The sequence below is a fragment of the Anguilla rostrata genome, chromosome 14 (assembly GCF_018555375.3).
Source record: "Anguilla rostrata isolate EN2019 chromosome 14, ASM1855537v3, whole genome shotgun sequence".
NCBI lineage: Eukaryota > Metazoa > Chordata > Actinopteri > Anguilliformes > Anguillidae > Anguilla > Anguilla rostrata.
The window spans coordinates 7525982-7549250 of record NC_057946.1 but is presented as its reverse complement, the minus strand read 5'-3'; the positions used below and the strand labels follow the sequence as shown (position 1 = coordinate 7549250).

General features: G+C 39.7%; 1 protein-coding gene across 1 annotated transcript; it reads left to right on the top strand.

The window, feature by feature from the left end:
* Positions 1 to 7062: 7062 nt before the first annotated feature.
* Positions 7063 to 21270, top strand: LOC135240045 (thrombospondin-4-B-like). The gene is made up of 22 exons (XM_064309173.1): positions 7063 to 7357; positions 9649 to 9846; positions 10158 to 10405; positions 10752 to 10854; positions 11172 to 11254; positions 11347 to 11398; positions 11528 to 11682; positions 13726 to 13863; positions 14257 to 14334; positions 14678 to 14830; positions 15108 to 15212; positions 15322 to 15429; positions 15519 to 15678; positions 17396 to 17514; positions 17690 to 17742; positions 17879 to 18072; positions 18487 to 18665; positions 19098 to 19146; positions 19310 to 19506; positions 20033 to 20205; positions 20506 to 20645; positions 20895 to 21270. Exons 1-22 carry the CDS (start codon positions 7279 to 7281, stop codon positions 20951 to 20953), a joined length of 2823 nt encoding a protein of 940 aa, XP_064165243.1. The 5' UTR covers positions 7063 to 7278; the 3' UTR covers positions 20954 to 21270.
* Positions 21271 to 23269: the final 1999 nt, after the last annotated feature.

The window sequence follows — 23269 nt, the reverse complement described above, 5'->3', positions numbered from 1 at the left end:
AATTAACAGCACCCCACAAAGTGGTTCCAGGACATCTATAAAGACATAATTTGCTTGACTCATACATTTTTGTGGATAAATTTAATCATTTCAAATGTTAGATAATGTGGTTTGGTGTACTCACAATGATCTAATGTTCTGTGAGAAAAGCACTGTGTATTTAAACTTTTAAACTTCTGGCCAAGATTTATTGGACATCATTTATATGACTGTGACCCTTTCAGGGAATGGCTATGAGCAGACCTCTGTCTCCCAGAGGTTTCAGTGTTGATATGTGAACAGTAGCACAGGTTAGTGCTCACTTAAAAACAAGCACCTCAGAAAGGGCCAAGGATATGTGCCCCAAATGGGGAAAAGGACCAGGCACATGTTAAGATCATTAACGAAAGCTCCATTTGGCCCCACAGGCTAATATGTTCTTGTTTTTCACTTGTCTTGTAATAATTCATTGATACATATCCTGTCATACTCCTACAGAAAATACGTTTAGTGCCCAGACTGACTCAGTTATGCAATACCAAAGAAAACATACTTTTCACAATCAGACAATGCCATATTAATTGATTCTGCAGGGGAAATAACAAAAGAGTGAGGCTAAGATATAGTATTTCCTGTGGGCTAGAGGTAACAGATACCAACAGAGCAGACAGGTTTTTATCACTGTGTAAACATGGAGGATGAAGTAATGCTACAGTCCATTTCTGTTTGTCTGTTTGCTTTAGAGAATGCTAATCCTGAAAGCCCATTCCATGCCCCTCTGCTACTGGAGCTGCACTACTGTGTTTGCTGAGTATAAAGGAGATTACTTTAATCTTTGGGGCAGCACATAAGCAGGGGCCATTTGGCTTCACACAAAATCTAATGAGAGAGGCTTGGATGTGAAGATTATAATTTAGGTCTGAGACGCCCTCTTCCAGACTGGGCACTGGTGATGACGGTTGCTTAATTAAATGGTTTTATTTGTATCCCTTCTTGTAAATGATCTCTTAAAGTATGGCAAATTTCTTCAGCAAGAGACTAATTCTGATTGTGTGTTTATACTTTGTGATTATCACGAACAGATGTTTCTGTAGCTATGATGCTATGTTTTTGGTGCCACACGTACAGTTAGTGCTGAAATATTACTGAAGCAAAAGAAATCATCTTTAGCCAGTAAGTGAATGCTACGATTATTCATATTCTAAGCTTAACACCTAATATTCAACACCACATCTGAACAGGAAGAATAGTAATAAGAGTAATATCACTTCCACTACGGCTCCTTGACTAGTCAATCTCATACTGAAATCTAGTCTAAAAATAGCTGTGACTAAACCTTACGGTTTGGATGATCTCATTGACCACATCATAAGTGACCCAGTGATTTCAGCAAGACTCCAGAGCGGTGAGATCATGTGGTCTACAGGAACCTCATTCTAATATCACCAGTGCACAGGGAATCTCTGTCTGTCTGCAGCTTGCAGATAGGAGACGGCTTTACCAGCTGTTCAAAACCCACGGCTTTTGGAGTTTACAGCATGTCCCAGAGATATGTTAATGCCGCTGTTCAATTTCCTTTCAAATCCCCTTGAAAGTACTTTGTGAACTGAACAGTGAATATGGGGAAAGGTTGTTTGCGATGTGTCTGTGCAGTATTTTTGGCTGGACCGCAACAGCGGGGCCAGCCCTACAAACGCGAATGTCTGTGACTGAGTCACTGAGTGATGAAGTTACACCATTGGTCGGCCGGAGAGGTCCAGCCATATACTAGGTTTTGACCTGGTCTTCTTGTGTTATATGTTATTGTTATTATTATTATGTTGATTGATGAATCTGCAGTGATAAATTTATAAAAATTTATACTAATTTATACTGTATAGGACAGCTCACAGTGGGTCATACATGTTATAAGTTACAGTAGATCATTTTATACTGTCTAAATTATTGAGTTCCTGGGTCCTGGGTGTCAAATGTAGACTTTGTAATAATGGACCATTTGTACCTTTGTACCAGGATTGCCTATTATTTGGCATCACATGGATCCTGAATAACCAGATCTTTACTCTGAATAATAGAGAATTTAAAATGGATGCAAGGCATAAATAGTTTCATAAGCGCATTGCCCATGTTGTCATTGGAGTACCTGAGAATTATCTGGTTGATCATAGACTCACTACCCATTTAGCCATTACTAAAGTCAGAATTCTCCTCTCTCTGAGTGCTCAGAGTATACTCTAAACCCACAGGTGTCAAACTCCAGTCCTGGAGGGCCGCAGTGTCCGTTAGTTTTCGGGGTATTCTTGACACAAGTGGTTAATTTAACTGTAAGTCACTGATTGGCTAAAAAATCCACACACCCTGCTCTCAAGGCCTTATTTGGCAGCTGATTGAAAGAAAACCACAAAAACCAGCAGACACTGCAGCCCCCTGGAAATTCCCTAATTTGGATGGTATGGATTTATAAGATCTTTGTAGCGAGTTGGACGTTTTAATTAAGCATTCATCCACTTACAGTCAGGAACTAGGCAACTGATGTGAATCAAAGTAAATGTCCCCTTGCTGAAGCACAATTGTGTCTTAATACGAACACTGTTTACCGGCTCCTGCCACATTCCAGTGTACGTTGGTCGTTTTTTAAATTATGAAATGGTTGCATTCTCTTTGTCGTCAGAGAAATAAGTAAGCTTCTACAGAAAGTGGTTATATTGCGCAATAGATCAGTGTGGCTAGCTACAGCGCCTCCTTGCTATATCAAATATCCTAATGGATCAGACAATATCTATCTGAAAAAAAAATCACATTTTAAGCCAACCAAAAATCTGTAATGCAGAATCCAGAATAGACCCATTAGCCATTTATGCTGTGGTAAACCAAGCAAACTGTTCTCTCTTTTTTTTCAGCCCAAAGATTTGAGCAGCCAACCCGCCATATCCTCTTTTAAAATGTGTACATGTTTAATTTCCAATATGTTTCACAATTGGAATTATTGTGCTTAAATTTCAAATGTAATAAAAACATAATTAAATATATTTATTTATGGTAGAGTTGCTCATCCACAAGTACCCTACAGTCACATACGATTGTCATCACAGGTAATATTGCATCCCCACCCACACAAACATATACACACTTATCACTCCCACACACACACACACATACACACACTAACACACACAAACACACACACACACACACACACCCACACATACAGACATATGACAAAACAGAACAAATTAAAGACGAAACACAGGGTTCCTTAAAATTTATGGATGCTGGGTGATTTTGCGGCTCCACTCAATCTACAGAGCTTCGTAAATTGAGCTCCATATCTTGTGAAATTGTTTCTCTTTGTTACTGTCCTTCGACATTGTCCTTTCAATACTCAAGTAATATTCAATTAATGTTTTCCATTTTTGAAGTGTAGGTGCTTCTTTGTTTGTCCAGTTTTGCAATATTAGCTTCTTATAAACTAATGACGAAAAAAGAATTTGCCATCCAGTCTCTATCACTGACTTTTAAAAAAGAATTTAACACAAGTTGTAAACCACTAGAATGAATGGTTGAGTGCTGCTATGTGCTTCTCAAAGCAAAACTTTTTTAAAAATTTCGTCAGTTGTTTATAGAAGCTGTTTTAATTACAGCTCGGATATGAGCTGATTTTTATTATTTTTCTCCCCTGGAATACATGCTAACTAATGTGTGGCTATCGCATAAAACTGCCAGAGTATAATAAAATGCTGTTTCTCTGAAATTCATCAGATTTTTACACAGCTTATAATATCTGTATGAGGCAGGGCACACTGCTGGACAATATATGTATTTGTCTTTTTGTGCTTATAAGTGAAACAGCAATATAAATGTTGTGTGTTTTTTTTAGAGGACCAGGCACATGTTACAGACTGATATTAAATACAGATGTGTACAGCCGCATGTGTGTACCCCACTTTGACACTGCACTTGTGCCTTTTCATTAAACGAATCCCCTTCTACAATGTGTTACTTTAAAAAGCTACATAGAACTACATACATGTTTGATGTGTGTCTGGCAAAAGCATCAGTAGTAGATCAGTCTAATCATCGTAAATGTGTCAAGTAATACAGAAAGAAGCCTGATGGAGAACAGTTTTGTGTTGGGGAGAAAACAGATAGAATTACATAATCCAAGCTTGAAAGCCTAGTTCCTCACCATTTGGTGTCCCTGTATGACAGCCAACCTTGGAGTGAATGAAATGAATGACTCACTCTACAGTATATGACTTCTGCTGCTGCAGCACAGACTGTCAAACACCTTTTATGGGTTATTACATCATCTAGATACGGGAAAAGTCAGTTTTCCAGATGGCTTCTGTGAATCGGGGGGTTTGTTATATTAAACTTTTGCTGGAACTCTCATAGCGGGAAAGGAAGGCACGAGACCTGATGTCCAACCATCATAGTTTTTGACAACATTCGTCAACATTTAAGAGATACTCCAATGGATACCAATGAAGCGTGACTCAATCATTGATTTATCAGGATATTTTACTTTCTGCCCCATTCACATTGCATAGCGTTTTTGTTTTCTTTCTAAATCTTATGAGATTTTTAAATACCCTTTGAAAAGTGTTTCAAAGCTACTTTTAACATTATGCATCAAACAGTTTAGCTAACAAAATAGTAGCACAATAAGTAATACCCAAGTGCGGCATATAAACATGTTTAACTGTTTACTACTAAGGAAAGACATTTTCACAAAAATACAATTACTCTATATTTATAACTACTTAAGTGCTTAAGATGTGCACTGTGCAGACTCCTTCATTGAATGCACCTCTGTATTCATCTGAAGCAAACAGAAAAAAGTAATCAGCCCTGTATCCAATGATTAAATGTTATTCATTTTAAATACCTATTTACCCAGACAATGCACTGCAGGAAATAGCATCGCCAATCTTCTGCCAATCACCATAACAGCGCGTCTTCACTGGATAATAAAAAAATAGGTTGGCTCACATTTCACTGTACTACTAAATTTCACTGTACTACTAAATACTGAATGAAACAGTACTTTTAAACCATCATGAATGATCTATCTATATCATCAATCCTCGTGCGGATTTTAAAATTCTGAGAATATACCATTAACAGATACCTGGTTCGGTTTGTGTCTTGCTCAGCTTGCTATGGGATCCTCATTCCTAGACCTGCGGTGATGACTTGGATACAGTTCAGAATGACAGGACTCAGAACCCATGAAACTGTGGCATGGGTCAGGTCAACTGAAACTTTCCATATGTCTATGCTTAAGCAAATTTGTTAAATTCTAGTTTCACTTTTTCATTCTTTTTTTTTTCCTTACACAATATTATGAAATTGACAGTTCTTGAATTAAAGCTGTTGCAAAAGTAATGCAAATGGTCAACATTTATTCTCATCTTAAATGAAATAATTAAAATCCAGTTTCGTTTTTTCTGTAGATGGATATCTACTTGAAAACCTGAGTACATCCATTCTGAAAGATCTAAAAAGCTGTGACACCTGCAAGCTATCACAAGATGTTTTGGGATTTTGGGTTGTTATCTACTGGTGACCTTGTGCACGTATCTAAAGTAATGATTTATGGCCTCAAAAATATATGACATAAGCTTCCCGCAACTGTGGGAGATGTTCAGAAGAGGTCCATGTTGTAAATACTGATGGCTTTATTTGGAAATGCATTACATACCATATCAATTGCATCACTTTCACCAAAATTGTTATTCCATAAGGAGCCAATAATTTGGAATGATTCATCAGAGTACTTGGACAGGAATGTCCTTTCCTCCATCTTCTGGGCAGATAATTCAACAACCATTCCAAGACCAGTGGTGAAGAATGAGCTATATGAGAACCAGGTATATTGAATTACTGGATACATGCCCTCTGGAAGTGAGTGTTTCGACCATCAACCGCAAATTTTCAGAAATACAGAATTATGGAGAAAAAAACAAACTTCAGACACACATATATGCAGAAATGAACGTATGCTGATCTGAAACCCCACTCTTCTCTGAAATTTGACTGGGTTTATTCAGAGTTTATACAGTAACTGTACGATTTAATGTAATTTAGACATACTGCTTGTTCTTTTAGCAATTGCACACATTGTTCATTAAAGCAATATAACCAAATCTTTCTTGTGACACTATTTTAGAAAAACACCCTGCTATATGTAGACAAAGGCCTTAATGTATAAAGTGAACCATTTCCCATCATCTTAGGTGGCCCAACAGTATCTCTTGTTCATGATTCATGCAAAGTTAAAGGCTACATGACTGCTTGTTTTTTTCCAGTACTTTGATTTTTCACAGACTTGTGGAACTAGACTTCCATGTGCTGCTATCCTCCGGATAAACAAAGATGTCTGAGCTCAGCTAATAGCCTCATCTCTCTGGGGAGCCTGGGTTGCAGGTTATAAGGGGGAGTGTTTATGAGTGGAATACAGGCAAGGTGTTGAATAAATGGAGCAAGAAAATTCAACCCAAGCAGTCACATGTCTTACATTGTGTCTTATGCAATTTAGGTGATGTCCTGGCTGCAACGCTGTCTATAGATAACAAATAAGAAATATTTGAAATAAATCCTACTTTATTGTCCCATATCTATGACTTGGAAATTCATTCACAAGTCTCTGGTCTTAATCTCAATAACCATATAGCCTACTGCAGTATGTTGTTCTGTGTAGAGGATGAAAAATAAGTCATATTTTTGATATTATTTTCACTGCAGCATATTTTTGCCCTCCAAGACAATTGTATTATATAAAAAATTCAAATAAACTTTTTTCTGGTGGGCCCAAAAACGCAGCTGGATATCAATACAAAAAGCAAAAACACTGCACAATAAGTCAGCCGTTAAAGTTTTTATGTTTAACTGTAAAACTGAACAAGCTGTGTATCGGCAGCCCACGTGTTTTACGCAACCCATAAGCAACGGAAAGAGTAAAGAATTGAACAAAAAAAAAAGTGTGGTGTCCCACACATGTTCCCCCAGGAGCCAATGGGCTGAACATCCTTGGTCACACCTTCTCGGTGTGGGGCCGTCTGATTAGGGCATAAACTCCCCCTGAGCCGCCACTCTGGAGCACGGTGGAGGAAACAGAGCAGCCCTGCACCCGGAAGCCCCAGGAGACACCTCGCTCTGAAGCCATGACTGCCTAGGCTCCTGCCTTTTATAAGCCAGCCAGCCAGACACCGGGAGTGTTTTATTCACAGCAGCTGTGCCACAGAGAGGCACTGCTATTTGGACTACAGAGGTTTTACTCAGTGAAGGTAAAGGGAAATGGGGTTGTGGACGAGGTTATTATTCCTCTTGCAGATGCTGCTACAGTTGTACATAGGTGTACAAGCCGAAAGCTCAAGTGAGTATCTGCTCATTTTTTACTTTTTGCTCACATTTATTTTATTCTATATACTGCATGAAGTATACCTGCATTCTCTTTACACATATTACAAAGCACACGTTACAGGTTTTTTTGTCTGTCTAAAACATGCTCAAAAAAGTATTGTTTTTAAAATACATTCATTTTTTTTAGAACATTTAAAGAGCATTTAAAGGCAAAATTGGCTCTGCGTTTAGACACCAGGTGAACCTAATTTGCTCTAGTTTCTAAGTTTGTAATAATTCTTACTGATGATCTATGAGTATGGAATTTGTCTGGTTTCACATTTCCAAACAGAATATTTTCTTCTGATGTGACACAAGTCTCTTTGTGTTAGAAGAAAAATAGTTTTTTTTTTTTAACCCAAAATGAATATTTTTCAAGAGGAAATTATTTACCACAGACATTTGGTTAATTTCCCTCCCAATCACAGGCATGCAGGTTACATTTATAGTACGGAATATGGGACTCACCACAAAAGCATGATGACTCTAACAGACCCAATGATTGACAATATTGAATAGAACAGTATTGCATCCAACATAAACAGAAAAACACCCATTTTATTTATAAAGTCTGTGATTACATTGGCTGAAGCTAAAATAAACATAGTCCATGCACACATTTCAAATGAGAAAATTCTTCAAGGTAATTCAGTAGATGTTCAAGGGCTGTAGTGTACTGATTCATTCAGTTCTGAGAGGATTGTTATAGTACATGTGGCCAAGCATAACTAGACCTTTTCAGTGACTTTAGTGGTCCCTCTAGTGCTAATCTTCACCTGGTTTTGATTTAATCAAAAGCCACAGCAAAAGCCCACGCTTGGGAACATTTATTGACAGTCTGCTATAATGCATGTACAAACAATTAGAGTGCCCACTGTTCTGTTCAAAAAGCACATCCAAGATCAAACCATTCATAAGTTCCTGGATAATTTTTTTAGTTAAATAATTATTCCCTCTGTTTCTGTATATATATATATATATATATATATATATATATATATTCCTGTAGGGATTGAGGGATTGGTTTAAATTTCAGTATCCGTTGCGTTCAGTTCAGACTCTGCCACCTACTGCAACCACTTTTGCAGTCTGATAGCATCTAGTTTCAGAAGGTGATTTTATCACAAAAGAAACTGGAGTTGTCCCATTTTTTTCCTTCTTTGAAGTCAATGAACCGTCTCAGACTTGTATTCAATTTTGAGGAACCTACTTGCCTTCTCTGGTGTGTTAGGGCAGACTTTTATGTTGGTTACACTTATCAAAGTGCACTAGTTCTCTCATTTCTGAAGGGTAAAGGAAAGACATTTTATTAGGGGTGGCAGGAGGAGGGGCAGAGGCAGCAAATAGACTTTGACAAATAATGACTTTGGGAGAGACTTTCACAATCTCAACTGACTGCAGTCAAAGCAGAACCATCGAACGAAGCTTTTGGCTTTGCAGAGGGATGATTGTGTTTGTACTGTTTCATGGGGGGACCCGGTGTTTGATTCAAGTCACGTTTGGCCAAACAGCTCTGTCTGTCGCTGTAACATCCGTCCCCAGAACAACTGGGCACGGTAAGTTGGAGGTGCATGGACGCACCGACAAAGACTTTGTTTGACAGCCTGGCCACATGTGATTGCATACATTCACACCATCACTATGGGACTTTCAGGCAAGCTGGCAACTATTGTAGTCTGAAACACTGATGTAGGAGGACTCAAGAGTTCATTGTGAAAGTACAAACATATCTTCCCCAGTCGAAGAGAGGGATCTGATCCTTGAAATTTGGCAGTGGAAGGCACATTCCTGAAGCATTTGCTACCAATTTGACCAGGGCAAAGTACCGTATGTTTTTTAAGTACCTGCAAAGATAAGTAAGTCAAACTGCGCATGTCAATGTGTGCACTTCCTGTTTAAATTGCGTCCTCTGTAGAGTATTTAGAGTATCTTACAATATTTAGAAAACTATTGCCTCTCACAGATTTCTTTCCTTCATCGTCATATACATCAACAAACATTCTTTAGCCACTATCTCAAACAAACTGTTACATAAAACAGCCACATGTTTTTTTGGAGGAGCAAAAGCATACATATCCACATCTCTTTGAAGAACCAAACTGAAGTAAATTAAGCAAAAGGCCATTTGAGTTCAGAGAGCTAACTCAATAACACAGCACACAAAATGAAACCCAGACTAGCCTTCCCAGTAACCACCTAAGACAAGCTTCACTGACTCACTGAGTTTGTTCTGGACTGGTGCTTACTGGACTTCTTACCTTGCAGTTTATGACCTCCTGGCATCACCGGAGTGTTTGCCAGACCTGCTCCAGGGAGGACTGAAGGGTCAGTCTGTGAATGAGGCTTTTATTCTGACATCATTCAAGCTGCAGCCCAAGACTGGAACCACAGTGTTTGGCCTTTACAATCCCAGGGACAATGGAAAATATTTTGAGTTTACAGTTTTGGGGAAGCTCAACAGAGGTAGGTATACCATATCTGCATGCTTTTCCTTAGCATGCTAACTATAACCGGCAACTTTATTGTTACAAACACTTTTTATGGTGGACACCGGATTAAATTTTACTTTCACAGTTTTTGTGCGATTTTCATTATTCCGGGATCAAAATTTTGATCAATCTTCTAACAATAGAAAAACTCCTATCCTTTGGTGGTTGGATTTTCCAATTAAGGATAGATATGTATTCGGACACACAGGGAATTCATGAGTGGTTCGCGGTGGCTCTCGTATTGGAGCCCTTCCACTGTTGACTCCCCCCCCGTCTCCGTGACAGCGACTTTGCGGTACTTGAGGAGCGACGGACGGATGAGCACCGTCACCTTCAACAACGTGCCGCTGGCGGACGGGCGTCGCCACAGCCTCATGTTCCGCTTCAAGGGCATGCAGCACGGCTCCGTCGGCACGGAGCTGTACGTGGACTGCCGGCTCGTCGAGACCGTGGCGGACCTGCCCGCCGCCTTCCGGGGCCTCCCGCCAGGACCCCCTGCGGTGGAGCTCAGGTCCATGCAAAGGAGACCCCAAGTGAGTGAATAAAGCTACAGCATACGGTGTAAAGAAACAATCACAGTGATGCATGCTGAATATTGAGTGCTTAAGAGTACATAGTCCCAAATAGCAAAGCCACAAGGATGTGAGGTCCTTATATATTTTCACAGTTATATATTCTCAAAATCTAAGCGCACGGACCTACCTTTGTTGTAGGAAAGGCAATGTTTTTCCAAAGGAGCATTTCAACACAGCTGATGTTCTGTTACTACGATTGAACTTCTGTCCAAATAGCCTGTAGAGAACTCAAGTATGATGGTGTTTTCCACTATGGAGGGAAGGGTGCAGATTCACAGTCTTTTCATGATTTTTCTCTTGGTAGGAGGAGCTGGAAGAACTGAAGCTTGTGATTGGAGATTCATTTGAAAATGTTGCTTCCTTACAAAACTGCTATTTTCAACAGAGTGACGCAGTACAAGTTTTGGGTAAGGTTTTAATGAAATTCCAATGAATTATTTGAACCTTTTTAACCAGTGGCAACATTTTAACATGCTGTCACAGATTTGAGATGCTTGTTTCACAATCCTCTTGAAAAATACATGCAGACTATAACAATGCATGACACTTGGAATTTTTATTTTTGAACTTTATCCCAACATTATTAAACCAGTCTCTGCCATTATTTAGACATTTGGATATCAGCTATCCCATGGGTATGCCAATAGGTGCTTTCTTTTCCTCCAGTTATATATGCCCTTATATGATGGAGCTGCACTTTGGCTAATAGAACCCTTTCCTGCAGGTGTCAATACAAAGCAACTGTCCAATCAAATGCTTGAGCTCACCAAGGTCATTGCCGAACTAAAAGACATCATCACCCAGCAGGTAGTCTATTTTTATTGCCCTTAAGTTCTCCAATCCATCTTCACCAGGTCTTGATCTTTAAATGCCTTTCTTTTGTTTTGTTTTGGTTACAGGTCAAAGAGACTTCTTTCCTGAGGAATACCATTTCGGAATGTCAGGCCTGTGGTAAGATATATTAATTGTAACTTATAGCTCTCTATAAAGTAAATGGTATGCCTTTAAAATGTTATTAACTCCATAGATTAATGATGAAAATACACAGGGTCTTGTGATTTTTTTGTGGTATATTTTAAGGACTGGGCGGCACAGATAATGTATTGAAGCCAAGGTGTGCCCCTGGAGTGTGCTTCCGAGACGACATGTGCTTTGAGACAACAGATGGGGTAGAGTGTGGGCCTTGTCCTGATGGATACACTGGCGATGGATTCAGATGTGATGACGTGGATGAGGTAAATAGTTTCTACTTCATATTTACCACAGACAGAATATAGGATGACATTTGCAATGCCGCAAGAAAATTTCAACCGTGTTAAATTGTTTTAATTATTTACCTTTGAAGCAGGAAAACAACACCCAAATTATTGAATTAATTAAATGCATAATTTAAAAATGGAAATGGATAACATACTTATATTTTTAGTTCTATGTTTTTTTTTTCATAGCTGTCATTAATTTGTTTCTACATACATTTGCTCATACTGTTAATATCCTTTGACTAATTTGGGTGGTGCTTTCTCTCTCTCCAAAACACACATACTGGCACAGAACAGCATACTTTCCACTAAATTTTTCAAATTGTGAACTTTTTTCTAAACAATGAGATAACTAATTATCTCATGAGATCATTACATTGTTTTTGGATGAAAGCAAAACATTTTCCAATAATGCCCATTAGGACAACAGCACCTCACGTTTCCAGGAGTGCTCCAGATGGCCTTGCCTCCCAGTGTCCAAACTGGAGCCAAACATTAAAATCTAAATTGTTTACTCGAGAGTTCAGTCACTCAATACTTTTTATTTAATTGTGGTTACTTAGCATTCATCACTTACAGCCAGAGAGGGAATTTGCACAAAGCATAGGATTCTAAAGATAATAACAGCATTTTATTGTGGTTTCTCATCAGTAGCACTTATGATAAACAGAGCTCTGGCTTTCACTCAACTCGTCTGGCCAAATTTCCCATTGGAACTTGTAGCTTAGCAGTCTAAACTGAAACGGTCAATAGGGTTACAGTTAGATATTACTTGACTGACTGCTTCTACACAGGTCAGTTCTCAGTAATCCATAGTGGCTACTTCAGTAATACCTTTTCTCCTTATGTCCCGCCTTACTCTATTGCCCCCCGATTCCCATAGGCCCCATACTCCAATCAATCATCCATTTTCAGTGATCGCCAAATAGTCTGTACCCTTGAAAAAAATGTAAAAGGCCACATCAACCACAGTTTAGCTGTGAAAATTAGACTGATTAACTCGACTAATGATGGACCTTTCAGTCAATTTGAGTAATTGCAATTGACTGGTCACGCAAGTCAAATTCAGATTAATCTATCACTATTAGTACAGCATAGACTTGATTGAGAGAGTGTTGGATGACTAAGCCTGTGAAGTCATAATGTTAATGGCGGAAACCTGAGGCAGCCTCTATCCCCTATTTGAAGACATTGAGATAATTATTACTTTCCAATTCTGATTTAATTTCATACAGAGGTCATTTATAGTGGCTATTTTACGTAACCTCAGAGCGAGATCATAAAAACAACCAAAATAAATTTTCAGTTTTTATTTTATATTTTTGTCAAAATATCCTTAATGACGTACATTCATCCCTCAATGTACGTCATTAAGGATATTTTGGAAGTTACAGTCAAGAGTCAAGGCACTTTTGGTCTCCCAAGATGGGGTATTACTTTGACTTCACCCTGATATTATGTTTAAATTTTATGCTACCTTTTATGTTTAGGGTCAAATATACCGCAAACATAATATCAGGGTTAATGGATGCCAACCTGGATGTTCTAATATTCCACTATGCTAAAAGAGCAAAACCATGTGATGGAAATGATGAATTGCATTCTGGATTTGTGTCAGACTGGTAAACCCAACTGCGTCACTTTTCGTATTACTTTTCAACTGTATTGTGCTATAAAACAGAAAACGTTTCCATCAACAAGCTTTAACCTTAATATGTATCATTTGGAGGTTAGGTTTAGGATTGGGGGTTATGTTTAGGATTGCGTGATCTGACCCATGAATCAGGTGTTGGGGGTACAGAGCTTCCTGTGACTAAAAGCTGGCAATGTGTCACAGGCAGATTACATGTTCCTATTTGTCTTGATAGTGTTGGGTGGTCCATTTAAGGACCATAGAAAATGTATGAGGCACAGGCCCAGAAATGTGGTTAGTCTCACTGAGATTAAAATTCCATTCTGAGCTTTGTGCATCTGTTATGGTCATCTGCAAGGTGATACATCGCTGTCGTTTGTTTACAGTGCCAGTTTAACCCTTGCTTCCCTGGAGTGCGCTGTGTCAACACAGCCCCAGGCTTCAGGTGTGAGGCCTGCCCTCGAGGCTACACTGGGCAGATCCTCGAGGGGGTGGGCATCATCTACGCACAAACAAACAAACAGGTAAACCGCCAAGTGCCAGCGTTTCAGCGTCCGGTTTGTGTCTGTACGCCAAAATAACGTGCATTCTTTTCTATACTGTGCATGTCAGCATACAGAAGTGTTAGGGAGTGGCACAGAGTTTGCATATGGTTGAGCATTCATTAATTAGTTCAATTGCCTTTCAAGCATCATTGATAATAGTAATTTGATAAAACATTCAGTGGAGAAGATCTGCACTACTTTCTCTGCATTTTATGTAATACCATTAAGTGAAAATAGTTTACATGAATAACTGACCGTAGAGAGGCAATGAGAAAATGTATAACTCCACTCAAAGTAGTCATTTTGGTATTCCTGTAATCTTGAGCAGTTTGAGAGGTTAGGTTTGCTCACTGGTGTCTGTGCTGCATGCAGGAGTGCAACGATGTTGATGAGTGCCAGGGGCCCGACAACGGTGGGTGCGCGGCCAACTCCCTCTGTCACAACTCTATGGTAAGGGCGTGCCGCTTCTTCTGTTCATCTAGCTCTCCACCCGCTCAGCAGGACACATGCAGAACTTTGCTCTTTTGTTCTCTGTCACACTCAACCAGGGGAACCGGAAATGATTTCACATATCATTTGTCATGTTAGTGCCTGTGTGAACCATCCTTGTCTCCACATATGTGTTTATGAGACCACAACGAGTCATGATTAATTGTTATCATTAATTTAAGATTTGCTAGAAGGAGTCCAGGGAAGTTGGTGGATATTAAAGCTTTTATAGTTGCCTGTCCAGGCATTGCCATTGTGTCTGGGTCAGCAAGACTACATGTCCCACATTCTGGTGTCTTCCCAGGGATCATACCACTGCGGAAGCTGTAAAGATGGCTTCACAGGGGACCAGGTGAAGGGCTGCAAGCCAGAGAAGAGCTGTGGGAACAGCCTGCAGAATCCGTGTGACGTCAACGCGCAATGCATAATGGAGAGAGACGGCAGCATTAGCTGCATGGTGAGAATCGGCACAGGCTGTGCAACAGCGTGGTGCCTGGGGTGTGGAACCATACAGGTTATAAAGAAACCGCAGAGGTTCCTAACTGCTGACTTTGTGTTTAGGAGACCTTACTGACTCTTTCATGGTTTTAAATTCTAGAATGGGAGCTGTGATCTCCTTTGTTGATCTGGAGGTCTTTGACAAATAATCATTTTATCCTTTTTGATTGTACGCATAATACCACGTGCAGGAATATCAGTGAAATGCAATTCTTTGGTCTCTTTGCGTGTCTCAGTGTGGAGTTGGCTGGGCTGGAAATGGATACTTGTGTGGCAAGGACACAGACATTGATGGCTATCCTGACGAGAAGCTCAAGTGCAAAGACCCAACCTGCAGAAAGGTGATATGAATTGTGTGGGATTTGTGCGTTAATCTGCATCTGCAACAGTGAAGGAGGAAAAATCTATTGGAAATTTTTGCATTGTATTTAATCTCTGTATCCTTTTCAGGACAATTGTATCTTCGTCCCCAACTCAGGACAGGAAGATGCAGACAGGGACGGGCAAGGGGATGCGTGTGATGGGGACGCGGATGGAGATGGAATTATAAACGAGCAGGTACCCCCAAACCCTGCCTTGTTTTCCAGGCCACAAGAGTTCCAAACCCCAATACAGTCTGACTCTCAATCCAACCCTCTTTCACCCAGGACAACTGCTATCTGAAGCCTAACGTAGATCAAAAGAACAGTGACAAGGACAGCTATGGAGATGCCTGTGACAACTGCCGCTTGGTTGTGAACCCAGACCAGCGCGACACAGATGGTGATGGGAAGGGGGACGCGTGCGACGACGACATGGATGGGGACGGTGAGATAATGTAGTTCAGATCATAACCGACCACAAAAGCGAAACACGATTCCTTTCAGATCAAGTGTTGTTTCATTGTATTGACTTTTAAAAGAAACTACATTTCTTTAACCAGGAACAAACAAGTCACGAGAAAGGGGTAACATTGAAATAGTGTCCCTGCCAGTATATGGGTTCTGTTAATCCAAGGGATATCAGAGAATCAACTTGTTCAATTCACAATAAAGCATTCATAGAACAAATAGTGAAACTGAAATGAATAAAACTATTCAGGGAGATTTACATAGATCACGCTTTTGCATTTTTAGTATTACAGCTCAAGTGCCTATTTCAACAGCACACAGGGCCAAGTGTAGCTCTGCACTAAGTGTAGCTCTGCATGAACAACACCACACTGCTTTTAGGTTTTTGTTGAAGACTTTTAGTCCTTAGAATGGTTACAGAAGTGGAATAATTCATCACCCCCAAATGAATTGCTGTAGTAGTTCATTGTTAACATTTTAATAACATATTCTGAGGTCTCTATTGGTGGTATTTCTTCCTGTAACATTTGGAGGAAATTACTATTCCAACACTCCATCAAGCTAAGAGATGTTAAAAAACCCCACAAAGGCCATTTGTCCACTGCCCGGTTTATGTTATGTTAACCTTTTGGCTGAAATAAATAGCAGCCATGCTGGTCTAAGTGACTCCATTTGTTTTCATTGGGGGTGATAAATGATGTGGAATTTATACATTAACAGTCTGTCTGTCTCAAAAATATGCTCTTTCCAATTAAGCTGTTTACAAAATGAGAAAGCCAGGGCCCATGATCAAACCCTGTAATATAAAATAATTATAAATTATAAAAATGTAATGTAACATTTTTTTTTTTTTACATGGGATGAAATGTGTTCCGATTTCATAAGTGATTAATGTCACGACACTTTCAAAAGGTTCTAGGAAGGTTATTTACCCTGTACTGGTTCAATTTCTAAATTAAACTACAAGGATATTCTTAAAGACCTTACAAGACTGCGGTGGGAGTTTCTTTAAGACATTCCCTCTAAACATTTAACAACCAGGTTATTTATTGATCTGTTAATTATTTTTTAAATCAAAGTCTGCAGGTTTTAAAATAAATGTATGTTCTAATATTAGACAGGTAGACAACCAGTTTGATTCTCATGTGCAACTTGGCCGTTGTACCTTTCAGCAAGGTACTTAGCCTTACTTACTGTAGTAATTAGTCAACTGTATGAATGGATAACATGTCGCTGTTTCTTGGATAAAGACGTCTGCTGAATAAGGAAATAATAATAGATCAGTTAAATTAATAATTAAATATAATTTCTTACGGATTAAAAAAAACATATATATATATATATACATTTGTATTTCTCTCTTTGACATCTTGTCTATGCTTCCAGATGCATGACAGAACCTCTCGCTATCTGTCTCTGTTCTTGAAGCTACAGTATTTATTCTTATCTGCATCTAGAGCTAAGTGGTTGAAGACCAGTGGAAAATAACATCTGTGAAAACACTGCAAATGAGCATTGCGTGCAACAGCGCCACCTAATGGAATTGTGACACAACAGTACATAGATATGGCGGCTTTTGCCTCAAATCAAATGTATATGTTTCCTCATCTCTGTAATTATAGTAGTGGAAGTACTATATAGAGATGCAAATAGATACGTTTATTACAGTTTCCTTGATTTCTGTCAACCTATAGGCCTGAAGAATTTCCTGGATAACTGCCAGAGGGTCCCCAACCGTGACCAGCGGGACAGAGACAATGATGGAGTCGGGGATGCTTGTGACAGTTGCCCCGACATTCCCAATCCCAACCAGGTACTGTTAGCCTGGGGTCACCCTTCATTACAGGCATTTTAATCCTATGTGAAATGTTGTTTAGTTTCACTTGCCGTCCTTGATTGCAAAGACATTCATGGTATTGAACTGAAGTGCTTTCAAATGTTCATAAATGATGTGATTTTTAAAAATGCCTGTTTTTCTTTCACTGTAGTCGGATATTGACAACGACCTTATTGGAGACTCATGTGACACGAACCAAGACAGGTACTGCTAACCAAATTCAACCGTTCAGCAGAACAAACGCTGTGCCCAGAAGTACCATGTGGAATAATTGTATCCGCCAATCACTTCCTGCCGCTGGCCCATCAGCTTGACCGTTTTCTTTTCTCGTTTGTCACAGAGATGGCGACGGGCACCAGGACTCCAACGACAACTGTCCCGACGTCATTAACAGCTCACAGCTGGACACGGACAAAGACGGCATGGGGGATGAATGTGATGACGATGATGACAATGACAACATCCCTGACTTCCTCCCGCCTGGACCTGACAACTGCAGACTGGTGCCCAACCCTGACCAGATTGATGATAATGGTGTGAAATATAATTTTTAACCTGACAAATGTATGAACCTGGGCCAATGTTAATCATGTTAGTGGTAATTAAAATCCATTAAGTGAGAAACATGAAAATACAAAAAGATGAGTTGGTGGTCTCCAACCCTGGTCCTGGAGAGCTACAGGGTCTGCTGGTTTTTATAGTGACTCTGCACTTCATGAATCAATTAGAGCAATTGATTACACAGTTAACTCAACTCACCTGATGTCTTGGGTCTCAATTGGGTGCTGGTGAAAACCAAAAAAAGGTGAAAACAAAAACCAGAAGACCCTGTAGCTCTCCAAGACCAGGGTAGGAGACCACTGGTCTACATGGTCCACAAAAAAACCATGTCTGGCCAATTTATCTCTGCCTATATTTTGTAGACCTGACTGGTGCTTTTTTGAACAGGTGATGGGGTGGGAGATATCTGTGAATCAGACTTCGACCAGGATAAGGTGATCGACCGAATCGACATCTGCCCTGAGAATGCAGAGGTCACCCTGACTGACTTCAGGGCCTATCAGACTGTAGTGCTGGACCCCGAGGGGGATGCCCAGATTGACCCCAACTGGGTTGTCCTCAATCAGGTGACTCATATCCACACTCTGCCTATAAAATCTACACAAGGAATATTTTAAAAGCAGAGCATATTATGAGAAATCCCAGTGTGCATTATAAGTATTATGAAAAGCGTGACATTGAATATATTTGGAACTGTGTCTTAAGTTATAAATTGATAAATTGCCAGCCGACCTGTCTTTTACTCTCAAATTCTGAGATTATATTTGAATATTCCCCACGCTACCACATTGCTTAAATGTGACCTTGAAATGTCTATTTTTATGCTTTTTTTTTGCATCATTAAATATTTTCTTCCTCTTTCAAGATTACCAATCCTTGTAGTCCAGACATCAACATGCATATTGCTGCTGTAATTGTTTGCAATTACTATACCTTGCAAATTCATATAATGCAGTGAATCAATTATCCACTATATAAACCTTGTAATCTCTCATCAGGGTATGGAGATTGTACAGACAATGAACAGTGATCCTGGACTTGCTGTAGGTATGACTGATCTTATTTCCAACATCAGGCATTGAGGCTAAAATTTAATGAGATGAATATTTTGCTCTCAGGAAACCAACTTTTCCAAAGTAACCTAAGAAACATGCGTTCCTGTACGGAGACTGAGTAGTTGTGTCTGACCAGACTGCTCACTGCTGTCCAGGTTACACAGCCTTCAGTGGGGTGGACTTTGAGGGCACCTTCCACGTGAACACGGTGACGGACGATGACTACGCTGGCTTCATCTTTGGGTACCAGGACTCCTCCAGCTTCTATGTGGTGATGTGGAAGCAAACGGAACAGACCTACTGGCAGGCCACACCCTTCAGAGCTGTGGCAGAACCTGGCATTCAGCTCAAGGTATAGTCATAGTCCTAACGCTTAACATTAATTAAAAGTGCCTGATCTTTCTTCTCCGGTTTCTGCTGCTAGTAGTCCGCAGCGTTTTTAAGTTGTGGTCTTAGTGTCTCTGTCTCAGCAGCGACTTACTCTTAACTTAGGGAGAGAGACCAGGGTGATAGCTAGGGAGTAAAAATGTGGACAAAGCTGTGTGAGGGTTACAGGATGATCCCACTTCTGGAAAGTGATTTTCCAGAGATGGTTTGTCTGCCACCATTGCCGGCTCGTTGAGTGAATAGAGGGCAAGAACATTAATCTCAAAGGCCAGCTTGCTGGATTCCACAGTTTACAATTGGTAGAGTTCCAGGAACTTAGTAGCATGTCCTTTGGAAGGGGGGAGACTCCAGAGCAGGCAGGGAGAGATAGTTGGGTGATAGTTTCAGTAATATGATGAGGGGAATGTGCAACATGTGCAAAGAGAAATGTACCTCACCCTTAATGATTCACCTAATCTGCATGGAGTGCCTCATCCCTCTTTTCCACTCAGGCTGTGAAATCACAGTCCGGACCAGGAGAACATCTGAGGAACTCCCTCTGGCACACGGGAGACACCGATGACCAGGTGCGGCTGCTGTGGAAGGACCCACGTAATGTGGGCTGGAAGGACAAGGTCTCCTACCGCTGGTACCTCCAGCACAGGCCCCAGGTCGGGTACATCCGGTAAGATCAACACAAAGCACTGTCCAATACCTTGATTCTTGAGGCTAATGAGGAATGAAAAAGGTGCAGGAATGAGGGGGTAAAATTAGGGCAGGTGTTTCAAATATGGACACAAGGTTTTAAAGTCTGGGTGAGGCAAGCATATTATGCCAAAGGAATTATAGCATGTTGTTTACAGGTTTGAGGTCCTATAATCTAAGACCAGTAGAGACACACTGAACTAAAATGATTTAGCTAAACATGTGTAAACGTGCTGTTAACTAAACATGTGTAAATCCTACATGTGACTGTTTGGAACAGTGCCCGATTCTATGAAGGCACAGAGCTGGTGGCAGATTCTGGGGTGACCATTGACACAACCATGCGAGGAGGCCGGCTGGGTGTGTTCTGTTTCTCTCAGGAAAATATAATCTGGTCCAACCTTCGGTACCGGTGCAACGGTGAGTGATGTCAACTGATATTAGAGGCTGGTTGTTGGATCTGACAATTTTGATTGAACCACAACATGGTTCCTCTTTGAGAAAGGAGTGGAGACTTTAATTTCCGTTTATTAACGGTTGAATGATGTGAAAATGTACCCTAGATTGCAGGCTTCATGCACAGCACCTAGATCACAAAAGGAGCACTGAATAGCAGCAAAGGGGGTTCAGCGTATTTAAATGGATTTTCTGTTCCTGCCCTGTCCACAGACACCATCCCTGACGACTTCCAAGCATTCAATGTGCAGCACACTGACGAACCTCTTTAAGCAGATACAGAAGAGTAACGATGAAGCAATGGGACCAAAAGGGATACATCCTGCACAAACTCCCTGTGGAAGGACATAAGCACAGTACGCATTAGGACAATAGTTTTTGTGCACAGATCCAACTGTGCGTTTCACATTTGCCGTCTTAAATAAAAAGATGTATGTAATTCACTTTCCAAACTTAATTTCAATCTGAATTCACATAACAGAAGAAGTATTCATACAATGTATATCAGTATTGTTTAAAAAATCTGACACTTGTCTTTGAAATGTTTTTTTATTGAAATTTTAAATAAAAAAAAGCTATTAAAACATTTGCAATGGAGTTTCTCATAAGTTATTCACTTTTTTTATAAAGGTTCCCACATGTTTGGCTCTTGATCTTAAAAACAAGGATGTTATTTATAAAAAAAACAATTTAGGAATTCAAAACATATAAAAGTTGCAATTTACAAAACTTGAAGGGCATTTCAGCAATCAAACGAGGCAAGGGCTTGAGTTTACAGCTGGTTAACCACACTATAGCAACCTCTATCATGTAGAACACATAGCACCCCTTTCTGGTCATCCAAAGGATGAAATTCAGAAACACAAAAAGAATCGGAAAAGAATCTAATAAAGTTTACAGTACCTTAGTGTATAACCCAAGCCAGGCCAAGTCTTTTTTTGGCTCATTACAAAATGAGGCAAACGGTAAGTCTACGTTATGTATTTAATAACTGCAAGCATTACTATTCCAGAGTCATTTTAAAATAACTTATGTTCCAGGCTGACTTATGTTGTACAAAGTTCCCTGACAAGCTGTGTTTGTAAAAGTGGAGGTGCTAACTTTAAGCTGCTGTACAGGGTCTACTGTACAGATAGAGAGCTGGAATAAAGTAAACACAATGCTGTTAAAAGCAATGTTGGGGCAGTGTGCATTCTAAATGTTGTTTGGTGAAACCTATAATTTAAGTGCTGATGCATCAACCAAACATTACACTCGATTCCCTTAAGTGAGCAGATTTTAAAATAAAATAAAAATCACCATTATCCTACTAGTTGTATGCAATGGTGTTGCTGTCGATTAAAGTATTAGCAGAGGAAGACTGTTGCTTCAGTCATTTTGAAGCTAATTCCACACTGACAACTCTGAATAGCATGAATGCACAAATAACCCAATGTTTTCTAGAAGGATTCACTACCAGCAGAGAAACTAACAGCTGCAGAGAAAGGCCACAATGAGGGACGGCTGTTAGTATACTACTAGAGTGTACCTGGGGTTAGGTATATCTGTATAAAATAAACACTTGCATAGTAGCTATTGCAGAGGGATGGAACAAGCAAAGGATCTGCCAAATTTTTACCAATTTTATACTACAAACTGTCTAAAGTGAACACTTGCACATAAAATACAAGAAACACTATATATCACTTCACAGGTCATATAATATCATGTACATAAAATGATTTGGATGCTCTGATAGACACAAAACAGTACATCAGCTACAGCATAAACAGCTGGAGCCCAGACAGAACTGAAATGACCACTGAATGGCAGACATCTAAAATGGCTGCTACGAGTTTCTCAAGTAGAGGTGAAGATGAGGATGCTAGCTCCAGTCATCGAAGACTTGTGTGTAAGCAACACAGTGTTAGCAATCATGGAATGACTGACCAGCTTGTGACTGCCAACCTCAATCACAATGGAAACAACATTTACTCACATCATCATCCAATGTCTAGAAGCAGCTTTAAAGTGGCTTTAACAATAAGATGCTAGAATGCTTATATATACACCTTTCTAGTTTCCTCTCAAGTCATTCCTATGTTAATTCGCAACATATAAAATAGATATTTTATCACTAGAACAGTGTTTGATTATGACAGGATACAGGATAGGATATAACATTAGGATGTAACATTCCTGCTATGTTTCTTCTGAGATGACAAAGTTGTAATGATCTGCACAAATAGATCATGAAAGTCCTGTATAATGCAATGTCAGTTGTTTGTTAATATGGAAGTACTGGCAATTAACATTATTTTTCCCTACTAAAGCAGTTAAAAAATAAATACAAAGTGAACAGGGATTTGTTTGTTATTTCATCAGTGATAGGAAATCATGAATTTCAAAAACCTGAGAAAGTGATACCATATACACGTTATGTTTTCTGTATGTTGTCAGAATAAAAGTCTTAGCTCAAGCTGAACAATCAAAAGGCTCTTAAAGGTTAAGTAAACTGAATTTTACCGCCATATGATATTGCAATGAAGTACAAAAGTCACTGGTAAATTCACCATCGAAAGATGTTGCAGAGAGCAGAAATACAACCA